The sequence below is a fragment of the Hypanus sabinus genome, chromosome 17, assembly GCF_030144855.1.
Source record: "Hypanus sabinus isolate sHypSab1 chromosome 17, sHypSab1.hap1, whole genome shotgun sequence".
NCBI classification, from domain to species: Eukaryota; Metazoa; Chordata; class Chondrichthyes; order Myliobatiformes; family Dasyatidae; genus Hypanus; species Hypanus sabinus.
Window position 1 is genome coordinate 80,225,692 of NC_082722.1, and position 12,188 is coordinate 80,237,879.

The 12,188-nt window shown below is 41.9% G+C and overlaps 1 protein-coding gene across 2 annotated transcripts in view; it reads right to left on the reverse strand.

The window, feature by feature from the left end:
* Nucleotides 1-438: 438 nt before the first annotated feature.
* Nucleotides 439-12,188, reverse strand: part of LOC132407076 (protein LSM14 homolog A-like) — an 87,447-nt gene continuing 75,697 nt past the window's right edge. For both annotated transcript variants that reach the window (XM_059993345.1, XM_059993344.1), the window contains 3 exons: nucleotides 8,445-8,622; nucleotides 7,417-7,663; nucleotides 439-2,477 (listed from right to left, as the gene is read on the reverse strand). In XM_059993345.1, the coding sequence (XP_059849328.1) occupies nucleotides 2,454-2,477; nucleotides 7,417-7,663; nucleotides 8,445-8,622 (449 nt within the window). In that variant the 3' untranslated portion in view covers nucleotides 439-2,453. The remainder of the gene's footprint in view (nucleotides 2,478-7,416; nucleotides 7,664-8,444; nucleotides 8,623-12,188) is intronic.

The following is a 12,188-nucleotide window of genomic DNA, read 5'->3' on the forward strand; positions in this document are numbered from 1 at the left end:
CTAACAGTAGAGTTCTCTGTAACTGAAGAAAATTATCATTCAGCTTATTGCAAGCAGGTCATTTGGCTCATCACCCTTGAAGGGTACAAGTCAATGTATAGGTTTCAATACTTCCCCACCCACGACACTCATGAAGTGTTACAAAAAGTGAAATTAATAACTCTCCTGTAGCTCATTCCTACTTCAGCAGAGCCAATGCACTGAGGATCAGTAAGGGGATTTATTCCACAACAGAATCACAAGAGATTGCGTAGATGGTGGAAATCTAGAGCAACACACACAAAATGCTAGAGGAACTCAGCAGGTCAGGCAGCATTGTAGAAATGAATCAGCAGTGGTCTTTTTGGCCCGAGACCCTTCATCAGGGGTCTCGGCATCTTCTCAACCACTAATTGATTTGTTTCTTTTTCAATAAATGCAGTCCTACAAACAGGCAGCTGAATTTACTGAACAATAGTTTATTTATTATTACAATAAAAACTGCACGTCAGGTCAGTGAGGTATAAAGAAGGTACATCGAAATACCGTGCTGTAAATAATGAAAGCATCTGATTAATATTGAGAGGTAAGGAGGATTGAAAAAATAGAAAAATTCTTCCTTCACAGCTTCTGACCCATTTAGTCAAATGCCAAAAAGGGACAGTTTGATTCAAATAAACAGGAGGTACCACTTGAACAGTGGCATATTGTCACCAGTCGTCAGCCTGTCCACGGCATCTTTCCAGACCGTTGTTAGTATATCATGACATCCACAGGTCAGGACAATCTCAGTCAGTTCAAATTATATTTGGGATTCATTCTGTAAAAATGACACTGAGTTGTGATTGAAGAGCCAGATAACCCTAATGTGCAACTCTGGGGGATAATAATGGTATCTACCAAAAATAAATGTCCTGTCATGTGTATGAACTAATAACAATGAAGACCCCATAGGTCAAAGTTGGACTTGGTTTTTGGTGGGAGTCATCTCTGAACTGTAAAATTAAAATAAAAGTCCCATCCTCACCTTCTCTTAAATAATGTGTTCTCAAACATCTACCCCTTCCCATAAAATTCACTGGAAACTGCACACTTGCTAATGCTATTCCTAAGCATTATTTATATATTTCTGTTTCACAACTGTTTCATGTATGGTGCAGCAGGAAACAAACTCAAACGAACCTGTGGCCAGATTGCGGACAACTCCACCACGCTGATAAGCATGAAGTTAGTGATTATCTAGTTACCTGGATTCCTTGAACACCCTCACTCACCCCTGACCTAAAAGATTTCCACCCCTCCCCACAAAGAATGTATGAAAAATTCAAATAAAATCGGCAGCAAGTACCACAAAAATAATTCAAATCAAGCAGCTTGGATCTCATGACGCACAGAAGGAAATCTCCTGTGAGTACTTTGTCAAGCTCATGACTGATATTTGTTAATCATTCAATTATACTTAGTGTAGAGTTACTTTTATTGATACATGGCATATATAGCAAGGAAGTGGATGAAAGATGAACAAGGACAACAGAGAAATTTCATCTCCTGCACCTTCAACCTCAATTTCTGGTAAATATGTTATCGGGGGGGGGACTAATCATACACTATATATTACTTGCAAACACCAGAGTTCAGAAACTGTTCACATAATATCTACATTAATCAAAAATTATTCCTCTTTGGATCCCTTTATGCTTTATATGCCTTATAGCTAAATTTACTGATTTTTTAAAAAAAAACACTATGTATTGTATCTCCCCCTCATATTTTGGTTCAATATCAAAAATTCTATTGGGGAACATCTTCATAAAGCAGAATCTTGTAAATCATCCCCACCCAACTGGGTTGGGAGTGAAGGTGGTGAAGATTAGCTATCTCCAGAGAGGAGTGTGTCACAAAACATTTCTGATTCCATCTTTCTCCTCTATAAGATAAGCACAGCCGTGTGTTAAGTTTGAGTTTTTTTATATATATCCTACGCACAATAAAGCTGTTTTACTGTTTCACTGAAAAAAATAAATCTTAAAAGTTTTCAATGTAATTTCTTGTGAATCAGAGCGAGTCAAAATGCAAATCACAGTAGATGGCCGGCTGCATACAGTATTTCTTGCAACTGACAGCATTTTATCAAACATTTTCAGTAATAAGAAAGCGCTCTCATTATCAATGCAAAAATACTGGAAAGCTCCAACATACTAGTCGTATTTTTTTGTCTCATCTATACATTTACAAATTTTCCTTCTATTTCAAAGACAAATATTTAATGCTCAACATCATAAAGACAGACCTTCTCCACAACAAGACATTGCGTGTTCCCCCTTTGAAGTCAAGCACGTAGATACCAGTGCTGGTGACAGATGAACAGCAAATTTATTTCTTCATTCTTGCTGTCAAAAATAAGTTTAAAACTAAACACTTTCTCTGAACCAAGTAGATCTAAAGTCCTTCTTTTGCAAACGCTGTCTTGTATACTATGCAGCAACTTTATTGTCCTTCTGTAGAGGAAAAAATGGAAAGAAATTAATAAAAGATTTATATTGTGGTTAAATCAGTTTTGTTCTTAGTTCTCCCAACTGCCCAACGCATCAATGGCACCAGTCTACCCACCATCGAGGACATATATACAGAAAGGTGCTGGAAAAGGATCCCACTCACCCTGCTCAAGGACTGTTTGTCCCACTCCCATCAGGGAGGAGACTATATAGCATCCATGCAGGACCACCAGACTCAAAGACAGCAAGCAGCTGGCTGATCAACACCTCCACCCACTAACTTCACCACTACTTTATCATATCCTGTCAGTCACCTTACACTAAAAACACACTTGTGCCTAGTGTCGCTTTATAGACATACAATTAATATATATAAGTTATCTCATTTAGTCATATTTATTGTGTTCTTTAATCTTATTGTGTTTTCTTTGTGCTACATCAGATCTGGAGTAACAATTATTTTATTCTCCTTTACACTTGTGTACTGGAAATTACATTAAACAATGTTGAAGTTTGAATTCTAAGCTGAAGTTGCTGTCACACAGCTTCAGTAACCAGGTTCAATCCTGACATCTGGTGCTGTCTGTGTGGAGTTTACATGTTTTCCCTGCGATTACATAGTCCCCCCCCACCCCGGGTGCTCTTTTAGGCCCATCGTGTCTGCTCCACCATTCAATCATGGCTGATTTATTATCTATCTCAATCCCAATCTTCTGCCTTCTCCCTGTAACCTTTGATACCCGATTAACGTTACACATTGTATCGGAGGCATAGGAAGGTAGGCAGAGGGGATCTGCGGGTAAAGAATAGCGTCAAATCAGTAGAAAAATGTGACATAGGATCAGAAGATGCTGATTTCTTGTGGGTTGAGTTAAGAAACTGCAAGGGTAAAAAGACCCTGATGGCAGGTAATTCAGGTTTCCCAATAGTAGCTGGGATGTGGACCACAGATTACGATGGCAAATAGAAAAGGCGAGTCAAAAGGGCAATGTTATGATACTCATGGCAGATTTCAACATGCAGGTCAATTGGGAAAATAAGCTATTTGAATGATACAAGATAGTTTTTTTTTAAGAGCAGTTTGTTGTTAAGCCTCCTAGGGGATCAGCTATACTGGACTGGGTGTTACGTAATGAACCGGAGGTGATTAGGGAACTTAAGATAAAAGGATCCATATAAAAGTGATCACAATATGATTTGAGTTCAACATAAAATTTGATAGGGGGAAAGTAAAGTCTGATGTAGCAGTATTTCAGTGGAGTAAAGGAAATTACAGTGGTATGAGAGAGAAGTTGGCCAAAGTAAATTCGAATGAGATGCTGGCAGGGATGACAGCAGAGCAGCAATGACGTGAGTTTCTGGGAAAAATGATGATGGTGCAGTATAGATATACAGTATTCCAAAAACAAAGAAATATTCAAATGGCAAAATAGTACAATCTTGGCTAACAAGGTAAGTCAAAGCTAATGTAAAGGCAAAAGAAAGGGCATACAACAATGCAAAAATTAGTGGGAAGACAAGGATTGGGAAGCTTTCAAAAACCTACAGACAGCAACTAAAATAATCATTAGGAGAAAAAAGATGAAACATGAAAGCAAGCCAGCAAACAATATCAAAGTGAAATTAAATATGTAAACAATAAAAGAGAGAGAGATGAAAATGGATGTAGGACTGCTAGAAAATGAGGCCAGAGAAATAATAATGGGGGTCAAAAAGATAGTAAATGAACTAAATGAATATTTTGCATCAGTCTTCACTGTGAAACACATCAGTAGTGTACCAGATGTTGGAAGGGTATGAGGGAAGAGAAGTGAGTGAAGTTACTACAACACGAGAGAGAAGGTGCTCAAAAAGCTGAAAGACCCAAGGGCACATAAGTTACCTGGACCAGATGAACTGCACCCCAGGGTTCTGAAAGAGGTAGAAGGAGAAATTGTGGAGGCATTAGTAACGATCTGTCAAAAATCATTGGACTCTGGCATGATGCCAGAAGACTGGAAAATGGCAAATGTCACTCCATTCATTATGAAAAGAGAAAAGGCAGCAGAAAGGAAATTATAGACCGGTTAGCTTGACCTCAGTGGTTGGGAAGATGTTGGAGTCAATTGTTAAGGATGAGGTTATGGAGTGACACATGACAAGATAGGACAAAGTCAGCATTCCTTGAAGGAAAATCTTACCCGACAAAACTGTTGGAATTCTTTGAGGAGATTACAGGTAGGATAGATAAAAGGGATGCAGAGGACTTTATGTCTTTGGACTTCCAGTGGGCCTTTGACAAAGTGCCACATATGAGGCTGCATACCAAGTTAAGAGGCCATGATATTTTAGGAAAGTTACTGGCATGGTTAGAGCATTGGCTGATTGGCAGGAGGCAGTGAATGGGAATTAAAGATCCTTGCTGGTTGGCTGGCAGTGACTATTAAAGTTCCACAGGGGTCGGTGTTGGGATAACTTCTTTTTATGCTGCATATCAATGATTAAGATGATGAAATAGATGGCTTTGTTGATGTTTAGAGATGATATGAAGATTGGTGGAGGGGCAGGTCGTGTTGAGGAAACAGGTAAGATACAGGACTTAGACAGATTAGGAGAATGGGCAAGAGAATAGCAAATAAAAAATAATGTTGGAAAATGCATGATCATGCACTTTGGTAGTAGAAATAAATACGCAGACTATTTTCTAAATGGGGAAAAACCCAAAAATCTGAAATGCAACCTAAAGGTTAACTTGCAGATAAGAGTCGGCGGTGAGGAAGGTAAATACAATGTTAGCATTCATTCAAAAGGTCTGGAATACAAGAGCAGGATGTGATGCTGAGGTATAAGGCACTGGTGAGGCCTCACAGTAATGGGCTTGTCATCTATGAAAAGATGTGCTGGCATTGGAGAGGGTTCAGAGGAGATTCACAAGGATGATTCCAGGAAAGAAAGGGTTATCACACAAAGAACATTTAAAAGCTCTGGGTCTGTACTTGCTGGAATTTAGAAGGATGAGGTGGGGGGGGGGGGGGGAATTTCATTGAAACCTTTCGAATGTTGAAAGGACTATACAGAGTAGATGTGGAAAGGATGTTTCCCATGGTGGAGGAGTCTAGGAGAAGAGGGCACAGCCTCAGTATAGAGGGACGTCCATTTAAAACAGAGGTGCGGAGATACTTCTTTAGCCAGAGGGTGTTGAATTTGTGAAATTTATTACTGCAGGCAGCTGTTGAGGCCAGGTCCTTCAGTGTATTTAAGGCAGAGCTTGATAGGTTCTCAACTGGACACGGCATAAAAGGTTACGGGGAGAAGGCTGAGGAGTGGAGCTCAGGAGGGGAAAAAAGGATCAGCCATGGCTGAACGGAGGCACAGACTCAACAGGCCTCAATGGCCTAATTCTGCTCTTATGTCTTAGGTTCTTGATTAGACCATATTAACCTCCACTTGAAATATACCCATTGAGTTGGGCCCCACAGCTGTCTGTGGTAGTGAATTCAACAGATATCGGGAGGTCAAATGGCCATTTTCTACCTATCACCCAGTGTGTAGGGTGATAGGTAGAATTCATGCTGTAGTAACACTTAGTAATGTGATTTATTATTGTCACATGTACTGAGGTACAGCAAAAAACCTTATTTTTGCATGCCATCCATACTGGTCAGTTCATTGCAACTGTGCACTGATTTAATACACAAATGCAAAATAAACTGCTACAAATACAAAGAAAAAGCAGAGCAGGCAGACAATAGGTGCAAGGCCATAACAAGGTAGACTGTGAGGCCAAGAGTCCATCATGTCATAGTGCTGTGGAAGCAGAACAGGAGAAAGGGGAAATTGACAGGAGATGGAATATAGGGAAGTGTATAGTCATGCATTGTGGTATTTTCTGTTTTCTTTCTGGGGAGTGAATTCAAAAACTGGAGGTACAAAGTGACTTGAGATCCTCCTGCAGGATTTCCTAAAGGTTGACTTGCAGGTTGGGTCAGTTGTAAAGAAGACAAATCCAATGTTAACATTCATTTTGTGAGGACTAGAATGTAAAAGTAAGGATGCAATGTTGAAGCTTTAAGGCATTGGTCAGATCCCACTTGGAATATTGTGAGCAGCTTTGGGCCCCATATCCAAGAAAAGATGTGCTGGCATTGGAGGGGGTATACAGAAGGATCACAGGAATGATTCCAGCAACATATGAGGAGTGTTTGATGACTCAGGTTCTCTACTCACTGGAGTTTAGAAGAATGGGGGTGGGGGGGGTAATCTCATTGAAACCTATCAAATATTGGAAACCCTAGATAGAATAAATGTAGAGAGGATGTTTCCTATCGAGGGCGAGTCTAGGACCAGAAGGCAGAGCCTCAGAATAGAGGCACATCCATTTAAAATAGAAATGAGGGATTTCTTTATCCAGAGGATGGTGAATCTGTGTAATTCATTACCACAGACAGCTGTGGAGGCCAAGTCATTGGGTATATTTAAAGCTGAGGTTGATAGGTTCTTGATTAGTCAGGGTGTCAAACGTTATGGGGAGAAGGCAGGAGAATGGGATTGAGAGGGATAATGAATCAGCCATGATGGAATGATGGAGCAGACTTGATGAGCCTATATCTTATGGTCCAACATCATAGGTCACCAAGAATAGCAAACTTAGAATGCATGACATTTATCTGAAACAACCTTCGGAAAGCTGCCAGTAAATCTGTCATTTTAATCTCTGGCAGGATATGAACAATTAAATTGTCACTTCTTTTGCAGGGGAGGAGAGGAGCGGTTGGGGGCGGGGGGGTTTCATGCTATTGTCTTTTGTTTTTGGGGCTTGGGGTTTTTGATGTTCCAGCCCACGACTGTCCTGTATTTCATGGCTATCCAGAGAAGACGAATATCAGAGTTGTATTGTACATGTGCACTTTGACAATAAAATGAACTTTTGAATGTTTTGAAAAGAAAAACTGGGAAGAGTTACCCTGTATTCAAAGTCTGAAACCTCTCTGTCTCCAGCACGGGTTCCTCTGAATCCTCCACGAAAACCACCACGGGGAGGTCCATAGTTTCCTCTCCCGCCACGACCCCGCCCACCCCTGTATGCAAAGCCACCACGGCCTCTGTAGCCTGCACGTCCACGCATTGGGCGCAGCGGGATTCCAAATGTTTCTGCATTTATCCTCCTTTCCTCAGCCCAGGTGGGTCTCCGATCCCTGGAAGAAAAATAGCTGAAGGGAGAGTTAAACTGAATTCTCAATGAACACAGAAGTTTCCATACGTATCTAACATTAGAGAAGGCTATACCGATCCTGGATTGTACCCTGTCATCACATAAATCTTTATAGATGGGGCTTCAAGTACCCATTTTTGATGTAACATCCCATGATTCCTGCACACTCAAACATCTTAAGCCCCAAATGATCCAATGCAGAGCATTCTAACATCACTGTCTGGTATGGAGTGGATGCTACACTGGAACAGTAAAAGCTACAGCCACCTCCATCATGGGCACTAGCCTCCCCAGCATCAGTGATATTTTCAAAAGGCAATGCCTCAAGACGGCAGCATCCATCACCCAGGACACACCCTCTTCTCATTGCTACCATCAAGGATGAGGTACAGGAGACTGAGCTTTTCAGGGAACAGCTTCTTGCCCTCCACCATAAGATTTCTGAATAGGCAATGAACCCATGACCACTAACTCACTACTTTTTTCCCCATTTTTGTTCTCATTTATAATACTTGTTTATTTTATTTATACATCTTTCTTATTATAATTCTTATTATGTATTGCAAAGCACTGCTTCTGCAAAACAATGAATTTCACAACATATACCAGTGATATTAAACCTGATTCTTAAGTATTCTACTAAGATTTTGTTTCCAAGCAACCAAGCATCAAGTCCCAACGCATGTATTTGAAGTATGAGGCCAAATCACAGGAGAGGGCCAGTTTGGAATTGAAGTCAGGAGCTGGGGCAAGTGAGGGAGCTTGTAACAAATAAATACCTTGTCTCATTATCACAGGAGATGTTGTCAAAAAATGATTTGGTTTTGTCATAGTAGCATTTCGGTCCTGAAGTATCCTCTTCATCAGCATTTCCCTCGCTGTTTTGTGTTTCAATCCCCGAGTCGCCTTTATCTTCTCCATTTATCGTCTTTTCCGCTTTATCTGGTTGCTTATCATCTGTTAACAAGATGGGAAGTATTGAGGAGCAGATATCCAAGGATCCATGAAACTATGATCCTTTTCATTTTTTTTTAAACCAGTTGCACAGACTATCTATTGTCCAGAACAGGAATTAAAAAAAAAAGGCAGCCTAAATACTGCATGCCACTTTAAATATTTTTTTATAATTATGCATACTGTGAATATTTAGAATGAAAATTGAAAAGTCATATATTTTATTTATTAATTGAAGGATATAATGAACTATAGTACTACAGAAAATCTTCCACATTTCAAACTTTTTCCAATCTGTCTTTATACCAGCTGTGCAGCAACAAAGACTATGTGCGTAGGAGCATTTCGGTTACTGTGTGGCCAGGCACTCACGCAGCTTAGAGGAATAGTGCCCTGAAGGGTGTTGCGCAAATTCATGTGAAGAATATGTACAGTATTGGTGCCTTAATTAGCACCAATGATAAAATGATATAAAACCTGGTTTACATTAAGGCTGTTCTGATCATCACACATTGGAAAACCGATGGCTCCATGAAAAATAGGGTAACAAATTTCAGATGGAATTTAATGCAGACAAGTGTGAGGTGTTGTACATTGGGGGGGGGGGGGGGGGAAGGAAGAACCAGGGTAGAATATACACAGTGAATGGTAGGGCACAGAGGTGTGTGGTAGAATACAGATCCATAATTCCCTGGAAGTGTCATCATAGGTACAGACAGATAGGGTTGTAAAGAGAGCTTTTGGTACACTAGCCTTCATAAGTAAGAGTATCCAGTACAGGAGTTGGGATATTATTTAAAGTTGTAAAAGACATTGGTGAAAACCAAATTTGGAGTATGTGTGTGGTTCTGGTCACCAACCTACAGGAAAGATGTCTATAAGATCAAAAGAGTACACAGAAAATTTACAATGATATTGCCAGGACTTAAGGACCTGAGTTATAAGGAATGGTTAAATAGGTTAGGACTTGATTCCCTGGAGTGTAGCAAAATGAAGGGAGATCTTATAAAAATATACAATATAAGATGTTGTATATTTATGAAGGGTATAGATAGGGTAAATATATGCAATTCCCCCCCCCCCCCCGAGGTGAGGTGGGTGAGACTAGAGCTAGACTCATAGGTTTAGAGTGAAAGGTGAAATACTTAAGGGGAACCTGAGGAGGAATGTCTTTACTCAGAGAATGGTGTAGAACGAGCTGCCAGTGGAAGAGGTCAATGTGGGTTCAATTGCAATATTAAAGGCAAGTTTTGGGTAGGTACATGGATGACAGAGTATGGAGCACTATGGCCCAGGTGTAGGCCGAGATTAGATGGGCCGAGGGCCCTTTTCTAAGCTGCAGTGCTCAATGACTGTGCTGGAGGAAATTCACTAGGACATTGCCTGAGATGGAGATTTTCATCTACATCATGACACTCAAAAAGTCTGAACAACACACTCAAAATGCTGGTGGAACACAGCAAGCCAGGCAGCATCTATAAGGGGAAGCACTGTCGACGTTTCGGGCCGAGGCCCTTCGCCAGGACTAACTGAAAGGAAAGATAGTAAGAGGTTTGAAAGTAGTGGGGGGAGGGGGAAATGCAAAATGATAGGAGAAGACTGGAGGGGGTGGGATGAAGCTAAGAGCTGGAAAGGTGATTGGCAAAAGTGATACAGAGCTGGAGAAGGGTAAGGATCATGGGACGGGAGGCCTCGGGAGAAAGAAAGGGGGGGGGGGAGCACCAGAGGGAGATGGAGAACAGACAAACAACTAAATATGTCAGGGCTGGGGTAAGAAGGGGAGGAGGGGCATTAACGGAAGTTAGAGAAGTCAATGTTCATGCCATCAGATTGGAGGCTACCCAGCTGGTATATAAGGTGTTGTTCCTCCAACCTGAGTTTGGATTCATTTTGACAATTGAGGAGGCCATGGATAGACATATCAGAATGGGAATGGAACGTGGAATTAAAATGTGTGGCCACTGGGAGATCCTGCTTTCCCTAGAGGACCGAGCATAGGTGTTCAGTGAAACGGTCTCCCAGTCTGCGTCGGATTTCACCAATATATAAAAGGCCACACCTGGAGCACCGGACACAACATACCACACCAGCCGACTCACAGGTGAAGTGTCGTCTCACCTGGAAGGACCATCTGGGGCCCTGAATGGTGGTGAGGGAGTAAGTGTAAGGGCAGGTGTAGCACTTGTTCCGCTTACAGGGATAAGTGCCAGGAGGGAGATCGGTGAGAAGGGATGGGGGGGTGGGGGGGGATGAATGGACAAGGGAGTCGCGTAGGGAGCGATCCCTGTGGAAAGCAGAAAGAGGGAGGTAGGGAAAGATGTGCTTGGTAGTGAGATTCTGTTGGAGGTGGCGGAAGTTATGGAGAATTATACGTTGGACCTGGAGGGTGGTAGGGTGGTAGGTGAGGACAAGGGGAACCCTATCCAGAGTGGGGTGGAGGGCGGATGGGGTGAGGGCAGATGTGCGTGAAATGGGAGAGATGCGTTTGAGAACAGAGTTGATGGTGGAAGAAGGGAAGCCCCTTTGTTTAAAAAAGGAAGACATCTCCTTCGTCCTGGAATGAAAAGCCTCATCCTGAGAGCAGATGCAGTGGAGATGGAGGAATTGTGAGAAGGGGATAGCATTTTTGCAAGAGACAGGGTGGGATGAGGAATAGTCCAGGTTTTAATTCCATTTTAATTCCACATCCCATTCCCATTCTGATATGTCTATCCATGGCCTCCTCTACTGTCAAAATTAACCCAAACTCAGGTTGGAGGAACAACACCTTATATACCGGCTGGGTAGCCTCTAACCTGATGGCATGAACATTGACTTCTCTAACTTCCATTAATACCCCTCCTCCCCTTCTTACCCCAGCCCTGACATATTTAGTTGTTTGTCTGTTCTCCATCTCCCTCTGGTGCTCCCCCCCCCCCACTTTTTTTCTCCCGAGCCTTCCGTCCCATGATCCTTACCCTTCTCCAGCTCTGTATCACTTTTGCCAATCACCTTTCCAGCTCTTAGCTTCATCCCACCCCCTCCGGACTTCTCCTATCATTTTGCATTTCCCCCTCACCCCACTACTTTCAAATCTCTTACTACCTTTCCTTTCAGTTAGTCCTGACGAAGGGTTTTGGCCCAAAATGTCGACAATGCTTCTCCTTATAGATGCTGCCTGGCCTGATGTGTTCCACCAGCATTTTGTGTGTGTTGTTTGAATTTCCAGCATCTGCAGATTTCCTTGGGTTTGCTCAAAAAGTCTGGTTTGATTTCCTTGGAGCAGCAAAGGCTGAAGCAGGATCATGCTATCTTCTGGTAATTTCTACCCCCTCCCCCATCGATCCCCATTCTGGCTCCTCTCTTATGTCTTCTCTTCTCCTCACCTGCTCTTCATCTCCCTCTGGTGTCCCTCCTCCTTCCCTTTCTTTCACTCTCCTATTAGATTCCTTCTTCTTCAGTCTTTTGCTTCTTTCACTTATCATCTCCCAGCTTTTTAGAAACATAGAAAACCTACTGCACAATACAGGCCCTTTGACCCACAATGCTATGCCGAATATGTATTTACTTGAGAAATTACATAGGCTTAC